The sequence below is a fragment of the Phaseolus vulgaris genome, chromosome 9, assembly GCF_000499845.2.
Source record: "Phaseolus vulgaris cultivar G19833 chromosome 9, P. vulgaris v2.0, whole genome shotgun sequence".
Taxonomy (NCBI): Eukaryota; Viridiplantae; Streptophyta; class Magnoliopsida; order Fabales; family Fabaceae; genus Phaseolus; species Phaseolus vulgaris.
Window position 1 is genome coordinate 2,373,626 of NC_023751.2, and position 25,575 is coordinate 2,399,200.

The window sequence follows — 25,575 nt, forward strand, 5'->3', positions numbered from 1 at the left end:
AGAGATCTGCACCTGTCATACTACATCACTGTGAAATCCACTCAATGTCATCTCTCTCCTAGTATGACAGGGTTAATTCATATAACAGGTCAAGTTAATTATCTTTCAAACAACTTACCCATTCATATGAACCTCCTTCGACTCTCACCACCTGAATAACTTCATCTATATGATTTCATTATCTCAGGAGAGTCAGGATATCTCCTTCTAGACGAATCCCTAATCAATAATGCACATCTTAAACAATCTTAACACGGTATTTTCTTTCCTGAAAATACTATGTCTCTCGATTAGAATTCATATTTTGAACCTCATAATATCCACCATCAAACAATCAAATCATACCAATGTTTAGAATTTCCAAAATACACAACAATTCATTGACTAATCATATAAATGTCTAATTAAAGAGATTTTCGATTAACTATACATGAAATATAAGTTTACATACTTTATAAGAAAAACTATATAGAAATAAATAAATCAATCTTTTAAAAGCAAATAAAAATTAGTTTAATATTTTATTTTATTTTTTTTATTTTACTTTAGTTTGAGCTAAAATCCACCAGAGAGCACCCAGAATTTTAGCTTGAGCTAAAATTCGCTAGCTTGAGCTAAAATCCTCCGGAGAACACCCGTAATTTTTAACTTGGGCTAAAATTCGCTAGCTTGAGCTAAAATCCTCCGGAGAATTTTTAGCTTGGGCTAAAATTCGCTAGCTTGGACTAAAATCCTCCAGAGAGCACCCAGAATTTTTAGCTTGAGCGAAATATGCAGAAAAATTCTGCATAACTTAGTATACCTATTAGATTATAAATCAATATCTCATTCAATTCATAAATTATAAATCTACACATTACATTGACAGTTCCTGTTCAGCATGATACAATCACTCTCATTGAATCATTGAGTTATTATGTCCATTTATACATATATATGATTTCTAATTCCAAAACCATTTAAATCAAACAACCAATTCTCAATCACAACACTTTCAATTTCAATCAAACTACAATCTACTCAGAACAAGAAATCTTGCAACAAAATCTGGAATTGGTGACCCCGTCACACTCACATTCAAATCTTCTAACCTAGGGTTCTATTGAAGATTTTAAACTAGCTTCCCTTACCTTTACTTGAGCATATGCTCACGAAGAGCTCCAAACCTACCAAAATCTTCAAAAGTAGCTTAACCTGCACCATAGAGTCCTGATAAAAAATCTAACTATATCTCTAAGACTTTGATCTACTAAAGACTAATCCTAAAACTAAAAGAGGCACATGCATACACTTAGCTTGAGATAGACCTACAAGTTCAAATTTTGACTCAGAGAAAGGTAAAAATTGAACTTACTCTATGAGAGATTCTGATCGGGCAATCTTATAGGATTCACTGTCAGGAGTCCAATGGCAGACTCCGATCGCCAAACTGATAAGCAAGGAGATCAGAATCTTAGAGAGAAGGGATAGAAAAGGAAAAAGAGGAACAAAATTGAACTTACAACTGATAAGCGAGGAGATCAGAATCTTAGAGAGAATGGAGAGAAAGGAAAAGGGAAACTTTTAGAGAGATGGTGGTTCTTTTAAAATGAAACCTGAATAACTGAATTTTCTATTTATATGTCATTTTCATTTTAATAATAAAATATTTAGGTATCATTTAAAATATACCACTTTTACTCTAAGGTTATTTTCTAGACCTTTACACATAACCTATATGATTGGATTTAAATCTAGTCACAACATATCTATTTATGCAAACATAATTATTGAAATTTCTCTTTAAGACATATAAGGGGATAATTGATGAAATTTCTCTTTAAATTGATGAAATATTTATCTTTAATCATGTATAGCTTTGTTTTATGTTAGTGATATAATCATATTTGAAGTCTACTTATTAATTAGGAAATTTATAAATCATACAAAGAGAAAATAAAATGAAATTCTTTGAAGTCTATTTTAGATATTTAAATTGATGAAACATTTATCTTAAATCATGTATAGCTTTGTTTTATGTTAGTGATATAATCACATTTTTTTTAAGTCAACTTATTAATTAGAAAATTTATAAATCATACAAAGAGAAAAAAAAGAGGAAATGTTTGAAGTCTATTTTAAATATAATTGTAAGTGGTAATAATAATTTCTATTTCCTTTGAAATAGAAAAAAAAAATATTTTGTAGCCCGAAATGAAATCATTCATTAAATGTTCATATATTTAAGATAAAACAAATTATTTTGAATTTAGTTATATATTGAAGACTTAGCTTGAAAAAAATTATTAATAAGAAATATAAGTTTTATATATTTTATGCTTTATATGGACAAAATTGTTTTGATTGTGGATTATGCACGTCTTAATTGTAGAATATATGAGTTGACAAAATTTTTTTTCACTCTCATATCTTTTAGATTGAGATTCTTTTTACATGGTTGAAATATCCCTAGTCCTGATTAAAAAAAAGTTGTACATATTTTAATTCATTAGAAAATATTTTAAGTTCTAAATATTCTTTAATAACACTCTTAATTTTTTTTTTAAAGTTTAGTATCTTCTCTAGTTTCATATCTAGCCATTGTGATATTTTGACTATCACAATATATCATATAATCATTTTGACTATGTCCTAATCCATTAAGAAAAATTATTGTTTATAGTATTTTTTCACGCTTTTAATGTAACAGAATATTTTGCTCATAACACTTCTAAAGCTTAGTTATTTTGATTCAAGCTCTATTAGATATTTTGAGATGATTATAAATTATAAAATATATTTTTCAATACCTAATGAATCGAATATCAAATACTACATTAAATAAAAAGACATATATATAAATAAAAACAATATCAATTAAATGAGAATAAACTAATTTTAAGTGAATATGATCACATACACATTAGCAAATCATTCCAAGTTTGCTTTTACTCTCTTATTAGCAAATCATCCCAAGTTTGCTTTTACTCTCTTATTGGATTTTGTAAACTCCAATAATTATCCTAAACTAAGAGCAAGCTGGTTTTTATTTCAGCTAAACAGAAACCATAAGAAATTAAAGAGTTGTCTTCCATCCTTCAATGAGATTGTTTCCTGATTCTTGAAATTTCACCTTCACTACTTCTTCAACATTTTGAAAATTGAATATAATAGTTATCTTGAGATTCTAAATATCAGTTTTTACAATCAAACATTGGTAAATAGCTAGAAATAACATTATCTAAACTCATAATTTCTCTTTTCTTCAAGATTATACAACACACATGGAAAGATACATTTTCCAACGTATAATTAAAGCACACACTTGTTGATACATTACAAGATAACATTTCATTTAAACTCTTGATACTAACTTATTATAAAAGAAACCAGACACATGAAAAAAAAAAGCAAAAGAAGAAAATTGTAAAAAATAATCTTTATATTATTAATTTAAAGTTGTATAAGCTAAAACTATTTTGTACAAACATAAGGTGTGTGTCTTTCATATTGTAATAACAAACAGTTAATACATTTTCTAACTGTCTAACAACTCATTTGAATTACTCTCACCAACAATGTATATCTTGATAATGGGACACTAAATCATTAAAGAGAATAATATTAAAGTTAACATTAATTAAAATTTAGCATGAAGTACAAAAGATAAATTATGGTTATAATTTGGAAATCACATTTTTTCATTTAAACATGTATAAAAAGACAATTAATAGGCTATTTATGTATAATCCACTCTACTGGTGATGTGGGTGAAGTCAGAAAACCCAGTAATTATATGACCCACTGATCTAACAACTATACTTATTGTGTTCACAATTAAAATGGGTTGATTGATCCATGAATTGATTACAATGTTGGGTACCCTCCACACCCATTTATGATGCAATTCTCATAGAACCAACTCCTCTCTAGGGTGGGTAAACCATGAAGTCCCCTCCTTTATAATTACTGTATTTTAATAATTTTTTGTTCTTAACCAAAGACTACTATTATTTATGATTTATAGTATTGTGATTGTGACTGATTTAAGGAGTTTTTAATCATGAGATATTTTTTAGATGAATTAATTATCTATTTTTTTATTTATTCCACTATTTTAACAGAAAATTTTGTAATTTGTAAATATGGTATTGAGGTTAGATAATATGCATAATCAAATTATTTTAATCCATTTTATTAACAAATTTTATTAATTTGAATATATTATGTATTATTACACTATAAGAAAATCAAAAAACATAAATCAATTTTAGATTAAAAAACTAATTAGTTGTTATAGTAATTAGACACTATTTTAGAGATTAAATAATTTTTTGGTTTCTAAATTAGTTTATATTATTGTTAAATGGTTTCTAAATTTGTATCTAATTAGCAACCAAGGTTTTTGCTACCAAATTTATAATTTAAATAATTGGTAGTTAAAACCTTTGGTAGCTAAGTAGATACCAATTTATAAACTATTTAACAATAATAAAAATTAATTTAAAAACCAATTTTTTTAATTTTTAAAATGGTCTCTAATTTAGTCACTATTACAACTAATTATTTTGATCTCTAAAAAAATTGATTTTTATTTAATGATTTTCTTGTAGTGTTAGATTATAAAATTAAATAATAGGTTGTTATTATTGATATCGTTTTTTAAGTAAATATTACACTGAGAATAATTTTATTTAAGAATTAAATTTTATATATTGATCTGTTAAATTGTGATTTACTATTATTTTATTATCATTATTCATATCAAAATTTATTAAAATTGAAAAAATAAGGTAAAATCACTTGCGTATCAAATAATTTAACATTTCACATAGATATAAACAGTGTAAATAAAAAAAATTGTCTCTCATCCCTCCCCAAACTTAGCTATATTAGAAATATATTTTAGATATAGGTAAGATTATTTTACTCACAATATTGTATTAGGGAATCGATCAGTTATATTCAATTTTACTAATTCTTTAATTTTTTAAATAGTCTAATCAAATGTCATATATTAATTAAAATTATAATATTTTAGAAAATTATCATTAAAAAAACAAGATTAATTACAATTTAATAGTGAAAAAGTGTTGCTTATAAAAGAGGTGTGGTCCAAACATGTTGAAGGCAAACATATATCTGCTAGTGGAATTGAAAGGACTACACTATAAATGTTGTTTTATTTGTCTGTGTGATTTCACTCATCTTTGGAGGAGACAATAATAAAGTCAATTCACCAACTTATCACAAAACCATACTTGTTTTTTTTCTTAAAAAAAAGTCCAAATTATTTATAATTGAAATTTGACCTGTACAAACTGTGATAGCTTAGAAAACAGATTTATACAATAAATAATAATAATTAAAATAACAAATGTTAGTTAGTATTTGAAAGGTCAGATGTGTTTATTTATCTATACTCATTACATCTCTTTTCTAAATTTTATACCTCTTAAATACTTATAATAAATAAATTATTAAATTATTAAAATAATTTTTTATTAATATTTTTTAATTTAACATCACTACAAGAAAATCATCAAATTAAAATCAATTTTTAGAGACCAAAATAATTAGTTGCAATAGTAACTAAATTAGAGACTAAAAAAAATAGTTTCTAATTTTTATTATCATTAAATAGTTTCTAAATTGGTGTCTAATTAGTTACTAAGATTTTAACTACCAATTATTTAGATTTTCAATTTGGTAACAAAAATCTTGGTTGCTACTTATATATCAATCTAGAAACCACTTAACAATAATATAAACTAATTTAGAAACAAAAATTTATTTAATCTTTAAAATGGTCTTTAATTTAGTCATTATATCAATTAATTATTTTTTGTCTCTAAAATTTATTTGTATTAAATTGGTATTGCATGATATCGATTATAACATTCATGATGAATTAATGTAAAATATCTTAATATTTTATTAAATTTGTTGGTAACAAAAATTTCACAAATATTTATTTTAATATTTTTTATAAATACACATTATATTTAAAGTTTGAACTAAAACCTACCAATAATTTTATATATGAGAGTACATGAAAAAAAAAAATTAACCTTATTTAAAATTAATCAGTTGGTGTTGATTTTTAAAGTGAGTGTGATATTGTACTTTTTAATTTAATTACCCAAAATAATGAAAATAACTTTGATAGTTCCCTTGATAAAGTGAAGGTTGATAATTTCTCCTGAAATCAATGAAGAGTGGATAATGTTCTTTACGAGGAGATGATAGCTTTCTCTCTTTCTCTTTCTCTGCCTCCTTTTCTGCCCAAATTAATCATTACAACAAAGTTTGTTAATGCTGCACATTACGGATTACGCGCTTCTTTCTCTATTTTCATGAATTTCATATTTTGAGCAACAAAAGGCCATTGCACTCAACATGATTATACGCAACAAAACATAATTATTTAATGGAGGAAGAACATAGAAATTTTCTTAGTGTACATTTTTTAATAGATAAATTTTAAGTTTAATAGTTTATTTTTATACTTTTTTTTCAATTTTATTTTAGTGTTATTGTAGAGTGATGGGTCTGAGCCCCGACGCATAATATAAGAATCGAAATCTTATCCTTAACAGGAAATGTACGTCTTTATTTATTTATTAGATTTAATCATCCTTAATGACTCAATAAAGACATAATCAGATTACGTTACGTAGGATATGATCAATATATATAAGAGGGAACAACAACAAGAGGATCTATCTTTTACACGCTTATCCTAGACTACTTGGAGAGGTTCTAGGGCTAAGTTACAATTCGGTCTACATAAAGGATCATCTCAAATCATCTAATACACAGTAGAGGGAGTACTTTTGACTCATATTTTATCTTATACTTATTATAATTTTATGTTTTTACTGACTTGAGCGCCAGAGTATCATCACTGGAGGAGTCCCTCATTTCCAAAAGATTCTTGAAGAGAGACCACTAGAAGCTTATCCAAATGCCGACAGCTCGAGTTGGCTAGATGAGTTCTGAACATTTTCGACCTTTTTTCTATTAAATTTGAGTTAATATAATGTTTTTTTTTTAAATTGATACAAGACGTGGAACAAATCACACCTAATATTTTAAATTGAAAAATAACAAGTAATACATGTCACAATGTATATTATATGATCAACATCAATTTGAAAAAAAAATTACATTAACTTGATTTTTTTTATTTTAAAAATATAAAATTAAAAATATTTACAAAATAAAATAATAAAATAAAAAAGTAATAATAAGAATTAGCTTAAATTTTATGTAAATTATCTTTGAATATACCATACTTACCTTATAAAATTAACATTGATTCAACCCATTAATTTTTACACTGATTTATATAAGATCCATTAAACAGAAAATAGACTCACATTGTATTTCACTTTAATATTTAAAAAATCATACCAATGATTCTTTATTGGTGAAAAATGCATTTTTTTACCATTAACAGTGTATACTCGTTAAACTCATATTTTATTAGCTTTCTTCTTAATCAAGTTTTTTCCAAATAATACTAGTAAACAACAAATTAGATTCTTCATATTAATAATATAATTATTAAAATAATGATAATTTAATTTAAAAAATTCACAGAAAACTGTGTTGCATGGAAGCTAGTAAAATTCTATACCTGTAGTAAGTAAGTCATTAATTTTTAATATTGAATGTTAGTTCATATCTTCACGAAACCATTTCTATTCCTGTACTCTCCATTACCATTCATAATATTAAATGTCATTCACAAAACATCACAACAACTTATATGCACATAATTCACCTGTTTCAAGACTATTAATTTTTTTATATTAGTGAATGAAAATGAAAAAAATAATATATTTTAATTTATTTAGTTTGAATGCACATTATTCAAAATTAATAATTTTTTTATTGATGAAAATAATTCTAATTAAAGACAACGATAATATTTAATGCACTTTTAACCATTTATATATATGACCCGACACCTTAAAAGAAACTACATTAGTTATTTAAAAAAACATGCCAAAAATTATTCATATATCCAATAAAGGAGCACATTTACTTAACCTATACCATATAAAATATTATGTAATTAGATTGTAATGTAATTAGTTAAATTATAAAAATAATGTTTTTCGTTTTTTATTATAAATTAGTATTGAAGTTTATGAATTATCTTTATCAGAACTCACAATTTTTAATATATAATTTATCGTTAACATTATTTAAACATATAAAGGCATTCTAGAGAAGATCTCTCTATTGTAGCTCTGTAATTAGCTTTTAAATAATTATTTTAATTCATTGTTAAAATAATGTTAAGATGGTATAAGTCACGTTCCCTCAGCATACACTAATCATTAGTTGCTAGCTTTAAAATACTTTGTAGATTATATATAAAAAAAAATACAATAATCTATACAAGTTTTTAGTTAAAAGCGATAATTACACGATATCTATTTCAAATGATCGAAATTATATTCTTTAACTTTTTTAACTAGTATTTGTAAACAAAATACATTCTTTATTAATTAATAAAAGAAATACTATAGCTTACATCGATGTATGTAATAAATATAGAGTAACGTTGGATAACATTTCCCATAAATTTTAAAAAATTATTAAAATTTACAACTTTTGATAAAGCATACATTAGTTTCCTCTTAATAGTATATTTTCAATTAAAAATTAAGGGCAACATATCGATAATTTAATACAATTTTATGCTGCCAACGACTTAATTTTTATGACTGTTATAATTTTCAAGGTGCTACTATTAGAAAAGACTAACAAACTTATCATATTTGATTATACGTGTTTGAATAATAGTATTAGCACAAGATATACTATCAATGCATAAGTTGTTTTATTTTCAAATTAATTACAAAAAGTGAAAAAAAAATATTTGTATCATTAATTTCTCTTATGATTAATATAAAAAGAGAAAAGGAGAATAAGTTATTGGAAAACGTTTTGTTAACACCTTTGTCAAGTTACGGACTTTTAACGCTGCAAACGTGGAATTAATGGATGATGTGGTAAGGACATTGTTGTAAATGTCATGATGGTGATGTGGCTTTGGGAGAGAAAAAATGGGAGAACGTAGGGTTTGAAAACGGTGTGAACGTTATTAGAACGTTGGTGTAAGACCTTTCATCACGAGGACTGGTTACCTAGCCACAGGTTCTTCCACAACACCAAAACTGGTTACTTGTGTGTCTGTAAGTGGTTACTTATGTGACGTTTATGGTTACCCACCCTTCATGAAAAAAAAATCAATTTTTTTAATAAGAACGATATATTACATCGATTAGATGACTTAACCGGTGTAATAACCCTATCATAACTTTTTACCCAGCAACAAGTTCCTCGCAAAACTGGTTATTTGTATGTCTGTAAGTGGTTACTTATGTGACGCACACAAAACTGGTTATCCATGTGTATGTAAGTAGTTACTTATGTGACATTTATGACCACCCACTCTTCATTAAAAAATCATTTTTTTTAAATATAGATCATATATTATATCGGTTAGATGACTTAACGGAAGTAATAAGTCATTTTGAGTAAAAAAAATATATTACACCGATTGTTAGTAAGAATCGACGTAATATATATTTTTTATCCTATTTTAAAATTCGCGCAGAAAATCTCACTATGTTACCACGTCAAATAATCTATACCTTTAGAATATAGATGTTGATTTGTTTCCAAGAATAAAAATATTAAATAATAAGAAGAGAAATGTAAGTAAAGGGTAAGATGGAAAGGTAAGAGTGTGAGGAAGGACCACATGAGAGGCCATGATTCGAAAAGCAGCACACACTTTCCCCCAAAAGCCTTAAAAACAAAGCATTTAAGGAATAAAAATAGCAACAGCGAGCAAAGGCATAACATAAACGCTTGTCATCTTCGGAACGCTCCTCTCTCCATTCTCAAACTCTCAACTGTACACAATCAAACAAATGCTGTCAGCCCCTAAAGCTAAAAACCCACTTTAACCTCTCACCATCACCACCCTCACCACCGCCACAATACCATCAACAACACCACATTCACACCCAAATGGCAACAACGGTTATATTTTTCACCCTCAAACTAGTCGCTTTCTTCGCCATCTTTACCATAACCTCAACCACTGCGCAAAACACCACTGTGTTAGAGATTCAAGCCTTAACCGCATTCAAGCGCAACCTCCATGACCCTCTGGGTTCCCTCGACGGTTGGGACCCTTCCACGCCCTCCGCACCCTGCGACTGGCGCGGCATTGTCTGCCACAACAACCGAGTTCACCACCTCCGTCTTCCCCGTCTCCAGCTCGCCGGTGAAATAGCTTCTTCCCTTTCTAATCTCCTCCAACTCCGCAAACTCAGCCTCCACTCCAACAATCTCAACTCCTCCATCCCTCCCTCCCTCTCCCAATGCCTCTTCCTGCGTGCCATTTACCTCCACAACAACCGCCTCTCCGGCCACATTCCTCCGCCGCTTCTCAACCTCACCAACCTCCAAATCCTCAACCTCGCCCGCAATCTCTTCACCGGAAAAATCCCCGACCACCTCTCCGCCTCCCTACGTTTCCTAGACCTCTCCGACAACGCGTTCGCCGGCGACATTCCGGCCAACTTCTCATCCAAATCTCAGCTCCAGCTCATCAACCTCTCATACAACAGGTTCACTGGAGGAATACCTGGCTCCATGGGAACGCTGCAGAATCTTCAGTATCTCTGGTTGGACTCCAACAGCATTCACGGAACCCTACCTTCAGCTATTGCGAACTGTTCCTCTCTGGTGCACCTCACCGCAGAGGATAACGCTCTCATCGGGCTTCTTCCTACCACCCTGGGAACCATGCCGAAGCTTCAGGTGCTTTCTCTTTCGCGGAACCAGTTTTCCGGTTCGGTCCCCACCTCCGTGTTCTGCAACGCGCACCTGCGAAGCGTGAAGCTCGGGTTCAATTCCTTCACGGGGTTTTCTGCGCCGCAAAGTGGGGAATGCGACAGCGTGTTGGAGGTTTTGGATGTTAAAGAGAATCGCATTGTTCACGCGCAGTTTCCCTCGTGGTTGACCCGCGCGACGACGTCGTTGAAGGCTCTTGACCTTTCTGGAAACTTCTTTACCGGTCCTCTCCCAGTTGATATTGGGAACTTTGTAGCGTTGGAGGAGTTTAAAGTCGTGAATAATTTGTTATCCGGTGGAGTTCCGGCTACCATTGTGAAATGCAGGTTGTTAAAGGTTTTTGATCTTGCGGGGAATCGCTTCTCCGGGTTAATTCCTGAGTTTCTCGGGGAAATGAGGAACCTTAAGTACTTTTCTCTTGCCGGTAACTTTTTTACTGGTTCGGTTCCTTCTAGTTTTGGAATGCTTTCTGCGCTCGAAACGCTTAATTTGAGTGATAATGAGTTGACTGGTGTGGTTCCTGAGGAGATCATGAAACTGGGGAACGTGAGTGAATTGAATCTAAGCAATAACAAGTTTTCGGGTGAAGTTTGGTCTAATATTGGAGACATGACCGGTTTGCAAGTTCTTAATTTGAGTCAGTGTGGGTTTTCGGGAAGGGTTCCTGCTTCGTTGGGGAATTTAATGAGACTAACAGTGCTGGATTTGAGCAAGCAGAATCTCTCGGGTGAGTTGCCCCTTGAGGTTTTTGGGTTGCCTAGTCTGCAAGTGGTGGCATTTCAAGAGAATCGTTTGAGGGGTAAAGTTCCCGAGGGGTTCAGCAGCATAGTTAGTCTGCGGTATCTTAATCTCAGCTCTAATGAATATGTTGGTGACATTCCAATAACTTACGGGTTCCTTAGTTCTTTAACGATTCTCTCACTGTCTCACAATGGTGTTTCTGGTGAAATACCTCCCGAGATTGGTGGTTGTTCGGAACTTGAAGTGTTGCAGCTGCAATCAAATTTTTTAGAGGGTAATATTCCGGGTGACATCTCTCGGCTCTCTCATTTAAAGGAGCTTAATTTGGGGCACAATAGGTTGAAAGGTGATATCCCAAATGAGATATCAGAGTGTGCTGCCATGAGTTCCCTCTTATTGGATGGTAATCACTTCACGGGTCACATTCCAGGTTCCTTGTCAAAACTGTCTAATTTGACCGTGTTGAATCTTTCTTCAAATCTTTTGAAAGGGAAAATTCCGGTTGAACTGTCAAGCATTTCTGGGTTGGAGTATTTAAATGTGTCTAGTAATAATCTTGAGGGTGAGATTCCATACACGCTTGGTGTTAGATTCAATAACCCTTCCGTGTTTTCAATGAACCAAGGTTTATGCGGGAAGCCGTTGCAGAGAGAATGTGCAAAGGTGAGAAGGAGAAGGAAGAGAAGGCTAATAATGTTGATAGGCGTGGGAGTGGGTGGTTTATGCCTTTTGGCGTTGTGTTGTTGTGGGTATGTTTACAGCCTGTTGAGATGGCGGAAGAAGCTTCGAGAAGGGGTGACGGGTGAGAAGAAAAGGAGCCCCTCAACAAGTGCAGGTAGCAGAGGGAGTGGGGAAAACGGAGGACCAAAGCTGGTGATGTTCAACAACAAGATCACGTACGCGGAGACATTGGAAGCGACGAGAAACTTCGATGAAGAGAACGTGTTAAGCAGGGGAAGATATGGCCTGGTGTTTAAAGCCTCCTTCCAAGATGGAATGGTTCTCTCAATTCGTCGCTTCGTTGATGGGTTCTTAGACGAGGTTAACTTCCGCAAGGAAGCAGAATCACTGGGCAAAGTGAAACATCGAAACTTAACAGTCCTGCGTGGTTACTATGCAGGCCCACCCGATGTGAGACTTCTTGTGTATGACTACATGCCCAATGGAAACCTTGGCACACTGCTTCAAGAGGCGTCTCAGCAAGATGGTCATGTGCTGAATTGGCCAATGCGTCATCTCATTGCACTGGGAATTGCTCGAGGGCTAGCTTTCTTGCACTCGGTGCCAATAGTTCATGGTGATGTGAAGCCTCAAAATGTTCTTTTTGATGCGGATTTTGAAGCCCATTTGTCTGAATTTGGATTGGAGCGGTTGACAGTAGCAGCAGCCGCAGAAGCATCGTCGTCGTCGACTCCAGTGGGGTCCTTAGGGTATGTTTCAGCAGAAGCTGTATCGAGTGGGGTGGCTACAAAGGAGGGTGATGTTTATAGCTTTGGGATAGTGTTGTTGGAGATACTAACGGGGAAGAAACCGGTGATGTTCACGGAGGATGAGGACATAGTGAAGTGGGTGAAGAAGCAGTTACAGAGGGGCCAAATATCGGAGTTGTTGGAGCCAGGGTTGCTTGAGCTGGACCCAGAGTCATCGGAATGGGAAGAGTTTTTGTTGGGTGTGAAAGTGGGTCTCCTATGCACGGCAACGGATCCTCTTGATCGACCGTCTATGTCTGACGTTGCTTTCATGCTCCAAGGTTGCCGGGTCGGACCGGAAATCCCATCATCAGCTGATCCCACAACACTACCTTCTCCTGCTTGATTTTTTATTGTTCATCTTCGCTTTAAATTTGTATACAATTTGTATTGTTATTTTGCTGAATTCAATTAAATTAACCAAATTTTGGAGGGGGCTTCTATGGAGTGCTGTTATTATTACTACTGTTGGCTGCGCCAAAAGAAGAATCCGTGCGGCTTTGACGAACGGCGCCGTTTTCATGTGGTCAAATAACGCTCACTACGAAATTGCTTGTGCGAGAGAAGGACCAAATGATTCCCGCCAAAAGGAGGAGCTCCATGATGGCCGTCGCACAAAGCCATGTGCCCACGTGTCGAGTCAGGAGCATCCAGGAAAGTTACCGTTATGATGACATGGAGGAGCTTGGAATGGATCAGACAGACGCATCGAAAAAGGGGAATAAGACGTTTCAATATGTCGGATTTCAGATATTTCCTTTCATTCTACATTTGTTTTTAATAATATTTTTTTAACTTTAAATAATAATAATAAAGGTTGGCGAACGAAAAAACTTCATAAAAAAACTCAAGTGCAAAGTTTTTATTTGAGTCAAATGGAATAAGGAATTAGGGGTCAGAACAGCACATACAACCGTTTGGCTCAACATTTTAATGGAGCAGTATCACTAACACTTTGTGAAGTTCATTTTCGAGCTTCTCTCGCAATGGCGATTCCACTGCCTTCCAAATCACAAGTACAATAGTATCATATATATATATATATATATATGTTATAATGAATCGATTCTATTGAATTTTTTCGTATATTATGTTATTGTAGCATGTACTTTTGAACATAATTATATCGTTCATTACATGTGTATGTATTAGTACTTTGTTAACCGGGGAAAGGAGTTATAGTTTTATTTGTTGTTTTGAAGAATATATGTGTAGAGGAAAAATCCAGATAGAAACGACTAAGATTTGATGATGACAATAACTGCCAAGTGGGGTCCATGGTAATAATTATAACGTCACCATCATCTTATTATATCTTGGTGAAAAGAAGACTAAATACTACATTCGATGATTTTGAGAGGAGTTATGAGCAGAACGTGGACCCTCCTAGTGCATTGTCGCAACCTCACTAATTTTGTGAAGCAATTATATATTGGCACGAAAAATATGATGTGTGTGATGGACCCCAGTTAAGGAATCCAATTCCCAAGCACAGAGTTGAATTGGAAAAGACGGTAAGATGTTACGTTGTTTGTTTGTGTGATACAATAAATAGGATGGTGTAGGTCTGCATTGCATTGCAGTGCATGGCTGAAAGGAAAACAAAAACATCAGTCAATGTTGAATTCATTTGAATATGTAAGAAAGAAGGATGGCCCACAACCAAAAACCCGGAATTTAAAAGCTCATGCACTTCTGCACTTGCCAGACTCAGAGTCACTCGGCGTATTTAGTGCAGCAAACGATGGGTCCTTTTCAATTTTCCCTTCTATGACAGTCCACGGGAGAGATGCGGGTGAATAGTACAGGGAAAGCATGTGACTGTCATTGTTTTTCACATTGTCTTTTTAATTTGAACGAGCTCAATTATCATCTCAGTGAGAGTTTAAAATACATCCATCCATCATCGGTTAAACAAGTGCCTCAGAGGCTGCTTAAACTTGAATAGTTGTTCTCGAACCTGTAAGCAGTGCTGCAGTACCAATCCTTTCTTGATTGGGACATCTCTTCACTACAACCAGAGTTGGAGAAAAACCGAAAAAGGGTAAAAAATTGTAACTTATTAACCAGGCAGCAACTACTCAGAATAGTGAGTGTGAGGGGATCATCCAATACATCAGAACATATTTTTTTTCTATAGTGAAAAATATTTGCTCATATTACAGTACAACCTAAATTTGCCTTCACATGATAGATCAATCAAATAATGGGTAAGAAGCTTTTGATAGAACAAATTTCAGTAAAGAATAAAATACAACTAGTTATTTTTTTTTCCGTTGAAATTACAATTATAAATTAGTCTCTGTAAATTCTACTTCAGTGAAACAATACATACACATATAGGAATGATTGTCAATAAGACCTAAACTATGCCAAGGTTAAACCTTCAGGAAGAGGTTCATTGTCCGGATCAAGTGTAAAAAATCTTCGACAAGCATAAAAAACAGCTGAATGGAAGGCAGTTGGGTTGTCAATGAACACAAAGTGTCCGCCCTGCAACAAGTAATTATTATTTTTAATCAGAATAATATAAACAAGGTTAAATATATTTTTATTCCATTTGCAAATAGGGTGATATTCTTTTTAATCTCTCTAAAAAAAATCCTCTCATTATAATATCTCATTCATAAAATGCGTCAGATTATTCTTCACGAAAATTTGTCTCACCTCTTATTTTAGTCGCTTTGTTATCATACATGACATTTTCATAAAATAATATGATCATTTTTTGAAGGATTACAAGTGAACATTCCATTATTTGAAAGGATTAAAACCATATTTAATCTCATAAAAAAATAACTCTGCATATGGAGAAATGGGAAAAAAGATATACCTGAGGAACCCTGATGATTTCGCATGGAACCTTCATAAGCTTACGAGCTTCTTGGGCACCTTGATAATTCATCCAGTCTTCGAAACCATATATGAAAGTGGTGGGCACCTTCCACTTGGAGGCACTACAAGACCAAAGCGATGGAGGAGGATAAACACAGACTTTAATTTATTCCACTTCACTAATTTCCTGATCCACCTTCCATTCATTCGTGAATGTATATTTTACATTCAGGAACGTGAGAGGTGACCCAAAAAATTAACGTGATCAAAGGAAAAAACAAATAAAATTAAAACGATAAAACATTGCACACGAAGTCAAGAAAAGTGGTGCCTCAAGTAAACGAGTAAATCAGGTAGCCTTAACAAGAATTAGACTAAAGCCACGTATGGCATTGACATTAAAATTTAGTATATTCACCAAATCTGCAAAAGAAAGTTTAAGTTTGCCTCATGGTCTCTCTGAACAAATTTTTGTATGTTTTAGTAAACAGACACCTTGAAATTTATTTTCATTCCAATTCATCTTTATAATTAATCTTTTTTCACAAACAGTTCTCTATATCAAATTAGAGTTAAATTATTTATGTTGAATGTCAATCATTCATTAATCATTATCTTCTTTTTTGTTACAATCCATTTTTTTTCATGTATTAAAAATAATAAAATATAAATTTAGAAAAACATAATAATAATAGAAACAATAAAAAGTCCATTTGATTTTTAATTCTATTTTTTATTATATTTTAATGTTAGGTAAATGATTTATAAAATAAAACTAATAAATGATTGAGGCTTAAAATAAATAAATTGTTAGGATTTATTCTTTGTTAGTAGTTTAACTCTAATTTAATAATTAGTACAAGAGACTACTCATGAAAGGGTAAGGTTTAAGGATTAATTGAGATGAGTATTTTAAGTAATAGTTGAGTATCTAAAGTAGTTTATTCATAAACTCTCTATGGTGGATATGATAGTTGAATAGGAGTGGAAGTTGTAATTGAGTGTTCTGCAAGACCTCAATATTAGTTAATATTTATTTAAATTGCTCTTGGTGATATGTGGATGGTGGTCGGTGATATATTTAAAACATGCAGATTTGAACTGCAGTGGTGGTTCTAAATTTAGGATTTTGGAATGTAACACACAAGAGTTCAAGGAAGCACTCGAAATCACATCCATATATTACACGACATTGACTGTAGGGCACCGATATCCAGTAGAATACATGTATTAATTTTTCTTGATTGATTAACTGGTGGAATATATATTGTAGAGGTGTACACACTGGTCTCTTTGCTAAGATAATTTTTTGCTGTATCGGTGACAGGGAGTTTTTTGCATCTCCTAATTTGGTTGTATTTCTGTTTTACAGGGGCTTAGTTACACCTTGTGCTTAGCTTTTTCTTGTCTTTTTAATATAATTCATTTAGCTTCAAAAAAGAATTGAGATGAAATTAAAATTGATGTTTATGCATAAAAACAAATAAAGCTAAAGGATTAATTAGGACAAAATGAAAATCTAGGGAATTTATTTGCAGAGAGAGTAAAGTTGGAGGATTAATTAAAACAGAACTAAAATGAATGTGTCTATTTGCATAAAGAAAATTAAGTTTAAAAGAGTGAGTACACTTTTTCAAATGTCTGTCAGGAGTCCACCCATCCTTGGACGAAACTGACTTAAAGATGTCTCAAGCAGTGTTTTACAACCAAAAACTTGTTTCAGAAAAACAGTGATGTATATGTGATTTTGTATTATAAATAAAAAATTATTCTAATTATGACATGTGATTGTTGAACTCCAGTTTACAGAAGACTACATCAGAAATCTGAATACATTGTTGTACAATAACAAAGTAAAAACGAATCAGTTGAAGACAGATTGTAATTTAACAATAGGAAGAGAATAATCACCAAACCTGAGAAGAAGGGGCATCCTGGCAAATGCTCCAAATGAAAAAATATATTTTAAGCACAGCTCCCCACTAGCTTTGGCCGCCAATGTGTGGTAAACATAATCTTCAAAGCACAGAAGACTAAAATTAGAATGTACTCTTACATCTATTCCATGTTTCAATGAATTATCTTGCAATACCTGTCAACAATGTTGATTCCTCTTCTGTCAGTATTTCCCCAGTAGAATGTGTGCCAAACCTAGCCCTTGTATACTTGCGAACTATGTTGGGACCCCAAGGACCTAAACCTCTGCCAAATATATATAAGAAAGATATTAAACAAAGACAACTTAATAAAATCAAATGTTCAACTTGGGGAAAACTAATGCTTTATTGTATGAAATATGCGTTCTCATGTTTGTTGACAAAAAAAATTAAAGAATAATGATTATACATATGTGTGTATATGTATATATTATATATAACAATGCTGTTGGAATGCAATTGTGATCCAAAGTTTTATTAAGAAAAAGTCATGAAAAAATGAAAGAAGTATTTTATCCAAAACATGTACATATAATCAATCATTTTTGTACAAAATAATATATTCTCTATTTTCTGGTAACATTCTTTTCTATTAAATTTATTAAAAAAAATGAATTTAAACATTATATTGTATAAGAGTTTATCCTCTTTTCTAGTAAGTGTATTTATATAATTTGGATATCCAATCCTGCATTTAATCCATGTACCAGAGAATTGAATTGCTCGGAAAGTTATTCCATTTAAAAACGAACAAATTGTATATAGCCAATGATCACTTTAACCAAATTCCTTCTATTTCAATTAGATTCCTATTCTGTATATATGTCATTTTTTGTACCAATTTTATAAATAAACCAAGTGACAAACAAAACTAGTGCATTAAAGTTAACCCGATTGAATGTTAGATGTGGCATAAAGAGAAATCAAATTTCTTCTTTCAAGTAGATTCAACCCCTTGCAACCACAAGCTTGTTTCACCCAAAGCACTAACAGATAAGATAACAGAGACATAGTAGTTTTACCTGACAAGTTTTTGAGGTGTAAAATTAGATTCCCATAGATGATTCAAAAGTGCTCCCTTCCATGTTGCTCGAAACCTTGTAATCCGCTCAGACTTTGCATCTGAGTCTGATGAAAATCCAGCAGATCCAACCAGAATCAAGTGTTGTACATGTTCAGGGTGCTATATTAAAATGATTGCAATAGGCATCAGAACAATCAACAAAAGAAAATAAAAAAGTTGTGCAGTACAATGTGGGAAGAAATTCACCTTGAGCGAATATTTAGAAGCAACATAACCACCAAAAGAATGTCCAAGTAGTATAAAATTGGTCAAGTTTTTGGCTTTTCTCCATTCCTCAAAAGAATCAATGAACCATGCCTCAGTTTCTGCATGATCAACAACCAATTATGATTTCTAAGAAGTTGTCACAGTAGCGACTTCCAAGTTGAACAACATTGTAAAACTTCATTCAAATCTCAAACCAACTGTATCATTGCATTCTTAACATAACTCTTAACTAACCTTCAGTGCTTTTGCATGTAAAATCAGGTCTGCTTGATCCACCCCATCTGCAAAATAAGTTTTAAAATTAGGAGTGAAAGAAAGACACAATCATATGCACAAGGCAAATTAGAAAGCCAAAGTTTGACACTGCTTCTCCCCTCAGTTACCATAATAAACAAAAGTAGCCCATCTCGAGAAGTGCAACAGACCTATTAAAGGGATCAAACAAGATTGATGACTGAGCACCCATCTTTTTATTATATATCCAATCCACTTATCCTTTTCCAGAATAAAATGGAGCACAAGACCGACCAGAAAAGCAGTTTGAGACAACAATAAAATGCGGCAAAATTATGATGAAGAAAAGCACAACTCACTCACCCAAGTTGATCAATAACAATGACTCTAAATCGAGAGGCAAGCACATCAAAATTGCGAAAGAAGAACCCCTGGGAAGCAGCATAACCATGAATCATCACAAGCGTAGGAGAACCAGGTTTACTGTCAAACGTGACGGTGTGAATAAACCGCGGCTCGTTACTAGCTGAACGGAACCATCTCACTTTGGAACCAGGAGGACCAGAACCTATGTTAACATGCTCTTGAACATAACCGGTTCTGCCAAAACCCAAACAATTAATTACCATCATAAATTAATCAATAGCCAAACTCACATCAAAACCTCAGTGTATAAATAAAGAATTTTCAATTTTAACACAGAATCCCCGAAAATTTATTTGAAATCTAGGGTTTAGAATTAGTTACTTGACGACGGAGAGAAGACGCTTCTCGGCAGCGATGATATGATCAATGGAAGTGGGAATCCAACGAGGCCAGAACCTGGAGCTTGTCGACGTTTGGGACGTTAATCTGGCATCGTTTTCTCTTATCGTTTCGGACATTATTCTGAATCTCCAGCGGTATTCCTTCAAAATTGATTGGATGAAAAATTCACGAACGGTGGCAGATTGCGCAGCACGCAACAACAGTGATTTAGATTCGGAATTGTAATCAATCGAAGTATTTGAATGCGAAGTGAGAATGCAACGGAATGAAACAATTATTTATAAGCATTAAAGAAATATACCGGAGGAACTGCTTATGCGAGCAGTGACGCGCATCCATGATCATGCTGCATGCTGTTGAACAACGCGATATCATTTTGACTACAATTCAATAGACCAAAGAGTCCTCCGTCAAAATTTTATTCAAAACTAAAAAATCATGATACTTAATATAACTTTTCTAAATTTTTTTAATAATAAATTTATTCTAATTTCGTGTTTTTTCGTATTAGCCATCTAGCATATTTTCCGTAGTGCTTTTAAGTTTTAACAATAGGTTTTATAGTCTTTCTTTTTTTTAATTAACCATAAATTAATAATAAAAAATATTTGTTTAACCATCCAATTAAAATTTCACTTGAAAAAACTTCTTTATAGAAATATACTTAAGTATTAGTATTACTATACATGAACAAGAGTCTAAGAAAATCAAAATCTGTGAGAAATTATTTGATAAATATAACTAAAAGTCACCCAAAATTAAGGGTAGATAAGCATATGCTGAGACTGCACATAACTTGTGGGAAGACATTAAAGAAAGATTCTCGGTCGTGAATGGACCTAGAATTCAACAACTAAGTCGGACTTGTCAAGATGCAAGCAGGAGGGAATGGTGGTGGGAACTTACTTTGGAAAATTGGAGGTCTTTGGGATGAGCTTGCTAACAGTGACAAAATTCCATCTTGTACGTGTGGTGGATGCAAGTGTGGGATTGGTGCTCAGTTGGAAAAACGAAGGGAGGAGGAGAAGGTTCATCAACTCCTTATGGGTTGGATGACGCAAGCTACGGGACAGTAAGATCAAACATTCTGGCCTCAGACCCATTGCCGTCTCTGAACCGCGTATATGCTATGTTGGTACAAGAAGAAAGAGTGAGAATGATGGCCAAATCAACGGAAGAAAGGGGGTTGGTCGTGGGTCTCGCGATGCAGGCCAACTACAAAGAAAAAGGGCGTGGAGATAAGGTAGAAAAATTAATGACGTGCAGTCATTGCGGTAAAAATGGTCACGACATAAAGGGATGCTTCCAATTGATCGGATATCCCGAATGGTGGGGTGACAAACCAAAAAGTGAAGGCAAATGGAACGGCAAGGGACGCCAAGGGATGCGAAACAAAGGTAACCCGACACGTGCAAATGTGGCACACGCTAGTGGAAGCAACAGTCAAGCCAACAATGACGACAAGAAACTTGAGATGGCAGGTCTGACCAATGAACAATTGAAGGTACTGGTTGATATGATCAGCAAACAAAAATCAAATGAATCAGAGAAAATGACTGGTAAGAGCATTTGGGATTTGTGGATTATTGACAGTGGGGCATCAAACCATATGACCGGGTCACTGGAAAATTTGAGTGAAAAGGAAACTATACAAGGGTGCCCCGTGGGGTTACCCGATGGTGAACGTATTCTAGCTTGCGAACAGGGAACAGTGACTCTTGAAGAAGGACTTGAATTGAAAAATGTCCTTTATGTTCCCAAATTAAAATGCAATTTACTTTCAGTACCTCAATTGACGGATGAAGAAAATTGTGTTGTAACATTCACTGATAAATTGTGTATTATACAAGACCGCACTTCGAGGACGCTGATTGGAGCAGGTGAACGGAAAGATGGGCTTTATTGGTATCGTGGGGTACGGAAGACTCAAGCATGTCATGTCAAGATGGAAAATCAACTAGCACTTTGGCACCAAAGATTAGGACATCCGTCATTTAAGATTGTGCAAATGCTTCCTGATATAAGTGGGAAATGTACTCGTGATGAGTTGAATAAAGTTTGTGAAGTTTGTGAAAAATCGAAACAAACGAGAGATAAGTTTTTCTTAAGTGCGCATCAAGTTTTGAATATTTTTGATTTAATTCATTGTGACTTATGGGGTCCTTATAAAACTCCTTCATCCTGTGGTGCTTCATATTTTTTGACAATTGTGGATGATTGTTCACGGGCAGTTTGGATCTATTTGTTAAAAGAAAAAACAAAGGTATCAGTGACTTTGAAAAAAAATTTCACACTCGTTGAGAGGCAATACAACAAATGTGTTAAAATGGTTCGCTCTGACAATGGAACTGAATTCATGTGTCTAAAACAATATTTCATTCAACAAGGTATCCTTCACCAAACTTCCTGTGTCGGGACCCCGCAACAAAATGGACGCGTCGAACGCAAGCATCGGCATATTCTGAATGTTGCTCGGTCATTACGGTTTCAAGGCAATCTTCCCATTAAATTTTGGGGGGAATGCGTTTTGACTGCAGGCTACTTAATCAATCTCACACCATCCTCCATTCTAGAAGGAAAAACCCCTTATGAAGTGATCCATGGATGTGTACCCAGTTACGCGCACTTACGAGTATTTGGTTCATTATGTTATGCTCATAATCAAAATAGACAGCGGGATAAATTTGATAGTCGTAGCCGAAAATGTGTGTTTGTCGGGTATCCATATGGCCAAAAAGGATGGAAATTATTTGATTTGGAAACAGAAACTTTCTTTGTCTCTCGTGATGTACATTTTTTCGAAAATAAATTTCCATATTTTGAAGCCAAAAAGATGGACACTGCACCACCATTGCAAAACCCAATTATTGCCAACTCTTTAGAAACTGGAACGGACTCACATTTTCTTCATGAAGTTGCCTCCTCAAACCTAGATGAATGCATCGTCAACCAACCCATTGCATCTCCCATCCCAGCCAAGGAGGATGCTACCCTCACAGATGACTTCGACCACACTATCAACGACTCTGATCCGTGCATAGAAGCCTCGACGCTACCCGCGGATCCACCGCCGCGTCCGACGGAGACGGCGCCGTCGGTTTCTTCACCACCGCTGACGGCCGCGGTTCCCCTTGGGCGAGGGCATCGTGCGAAGCTGCCTTCCGTACGGTTACGCGATTTTGTCGCAGCCACCACGATACCGTCAAGCCCCTCTGTTCCGTCACCTCCTTCAACAGAATCCTCAGGTGTTTCGTATCCTATACATGATTTTGTGAATTGTGATTCCTTTTCTAAACATCATCAAAGTTTTCTTGCCTCTTTACACACCGAGCAGGAACCCCTGTTCTTTTCTCAAGGGGTCCGAGAACCCCGGTGGCGTGATGCTATGGCACAGGAGATTCATGCTCTCGAACTCAATGACACCTGGAAACTCATCGCTCTCCCTCCTGGAAAGAAGGCACTTGGGTGTAAATGGATCTACAAAATCAAATACAACTCGGATGGAACAATTGAAAGATTCAAGGCTCGATTGGTAATTCTTGGCAATCATCAAGTGGAGGGTTTGGATTACAACGAGACGTTTTCTCCTGTCGTAAAGATGGTAACCATTCGCACAACTCTAGCAGTAGCAGCCGCAAAAGATTGGGAGCTTCATCAGATGGACGTTCACAATGCGTTTCTCCATGGTGATCTTGATGATGAGGTTTATATGAAACTCCCTCCTGGCTTCCAAGAATCTCAACCAGGGGCAGTGTGCAAGCTTCAAAAGTCTCTATATGGCCTCCGACAGCCCCCAGGTGTTGGTTTGCTAAACTATCTTCTTCTCTCACTCGTTACGGCTTCCAACAATCCCCGAAGGATCATTCCTTGTTTACTCTCAATAATAATGACATACAGTTGGTTGTGTTAGTCTACGTTGATGATCTTGTGATTGCAGGGAATAATGGTACTGCCATCCAATGTTTTAAAGGCTACTTAAATCAATGCTTTCATATGAAAGATTTAGGCCGCCTCAAGTACTTCCTGGGGGTTGAAGTTGCTCGCTCCCCCAACGGAATCTTCCTTTGTCAGAGGAAATATGCCTTAGATATCATTACTGAAGTCGGATTGTTGGGTGCGAAACCCGCCACTACACCATGTGAAGAAAATCACAAATTGAGCTCCGCTACTGGTTCTTTTCTTTCTGACCCGGCTACTTATCGTAGACTTGTTGGGAGGTTAATTTATCTGTGTTTCACTCGACCTGACCTTGCCTACAGTGTCCAAGCTTTATCTCAATTTATGCAAAATCCACGCTCCGAGCATTGGCAAGCTGCTCTTCGTGTTGTTCGATATTTAAAGGGGCATCCTGGACAAGGAATACTCCTACTTCGAGAGAACAACTTACAACTCTTTGGGTGGTGTGATTCTGATTGGGCAAGTTGTCCACTGACACGGAAATCTCTCATCGGATGGTTTATTCAACTCGGCACTTCCCCAATCTCTTGGAAAACCCAGAAACAACAAACGGTTTCTGCCTCCTCTGCTGAGGCTGAATATCGATCAATGGCTAAGACCACCCGAGAATTAAAGTGGATTAAAGACATTCTCGCTTCTCTACATGTTCCTCATCCTGACCCAATTCGTCTTTATTGTGATAGTCAAGCAGCACTTCACATTGCTAAAAACCCGGTCTTCCACGAACGCACCAAACACATTGAAGTTGACTGCCACCTTGTTCGAGATGAAATCATTCACAAGCGCCTTCTTCCATCCTATGTGCCCGCCCACACATACACAACTAGCTGATCTTTTCACCAAAGCTCTCGGTGCTAAAAAGTTTGGAGCCATCTTGGTCAAGTTGCTCCAACTTGAGGGGAGGTATTACCGGACAAAATCATTATTAGACTTAATTAGACTTAATTACAGGAATATAATCACTATTAATGAGTCTATAATTAGACTTAATTATAGGAATATAATCACTATTAATGGGTCTATAATTAGTCTTAATTACAGATGTTATGTTAGAAAAAGAATCTGTACGGTTCTGTACGGTTCTAATGCTATGGTTATATATATGTATCATTGCTATAGATGAAAGACAGATTGAATAAAACATAAAATATTCTTTCAAAATCAAATCAATTTAATTTGTGAAAATAAATAGTCTTTAAATAAAAATTGTATACAACTTCATAATGTAATTATTAAAATGGTATGATTTTAAAAAATTAATAAAATAAAATCTAATTATAATAAAATTCACTAGCGATTTCTTGGTAATGAAGTCGACACAACTTATATAGATTTGGTTAATTTTTTAAAATTTTAATTAATTAATAAATGAAATTACTCCTTAATGTTAAAAGTTTCCTTTAAAGACAATTGCTTCCGTCATCCAATCAATTTTGACTTGTTTCCAACGAAAATTTTAAAATTTTATTATGCCATT

At 33.9% G+C, this 25,575-nt stretch overlaps 3 protein-coding genes across 4 annotated transcripts; 2 read left to right on the plus strand and 1 right to left on the minus strand.

Moving 5' to 3' along the window:
* The first annotated feature begins 9,832 nt into the window (after window positions 1-9,832).
* Window positions 9,833-13,517, plus strand: LOC137822355 (probable LRR receptor-like serine/threonine-protein kinase At4g36180). The gene has a single exon (XM_068627239.1). It carries the CDS (start codon window positions 10,036-10,038, stop codon window positions 13,420-13,422), a length of 3,387 nt encoding a protein of 1,128 aa, XP_068483340.1. The 5' UTR covers window positions 9,833-10,035; the 3' UTR covers window positions 13,423-13,517.
* Window positions 13,518-15,267: 1,750 nt separating this feature from the next.
* On the minus strand, window positions 15,268-20,579 carry LOC137821636 (probable 1-acylglycerol-3-phosphate O-acyltransferase). 2 transcript variants are annotated; one of them, XM_068626319.1, is made up of 10 exons: window positions 20,443-20,579; window positions 20,121-20,281; window positions 19,737-19,973; window positions 19,374-19,420; window positions 19,119-19,237; window positions 18,871-19,031; window positions 18,004-18,113; window positions 17,828-17,927; window positions 15,910-16,033; window positions 15,268-15,569 (listed from the first exon to the last, which is right to left on the minus strand). In XM_068626319.1, exons 2-10 carry the CDS (start codon window positions 20,255-20,257, stop codon window positions 15,444-15,446), a joined length of 1,161 nt encoding a protein of 386 aa, XP_068482420.1. In that variant the 5' UTR covers window positions 20,258-20,281; window positions 20,443-20,579; the 3' UTR covers window positions 15,268-15,443. The 2 variants fall into 2 exon arrangements, with proteins under 2 accessions (XP_068482420.1, XP_068482419.1); XM_068626318.1 differs by lacking the exon at window positions 20,443-20,579 and having other exon boundaries at window positions 20,121-20,418.
* A 538-nt stretch (window positions 20,580-21,117) lies between these two features.
* LOC137820637 (uncharacterized) lies at window positions 21,118-24,120 on the plus strand. The gene is made up of 3 exons (XM_068624812.1): window positions 21,118-21,826; window positions 23,057-23,673; window positions 24,079-24,120. Exons 1-3 carry the CDS (start codon window positions 21,118-21,120, stop codon window positions 24,118-24,120), a joined length of 1,368 nt encoding a protein of 455 aa, XP_068480913.1.
* The last annotated feature ends 1,455 nt before the right edge of the window (window positions 24,121-25,575 follow it).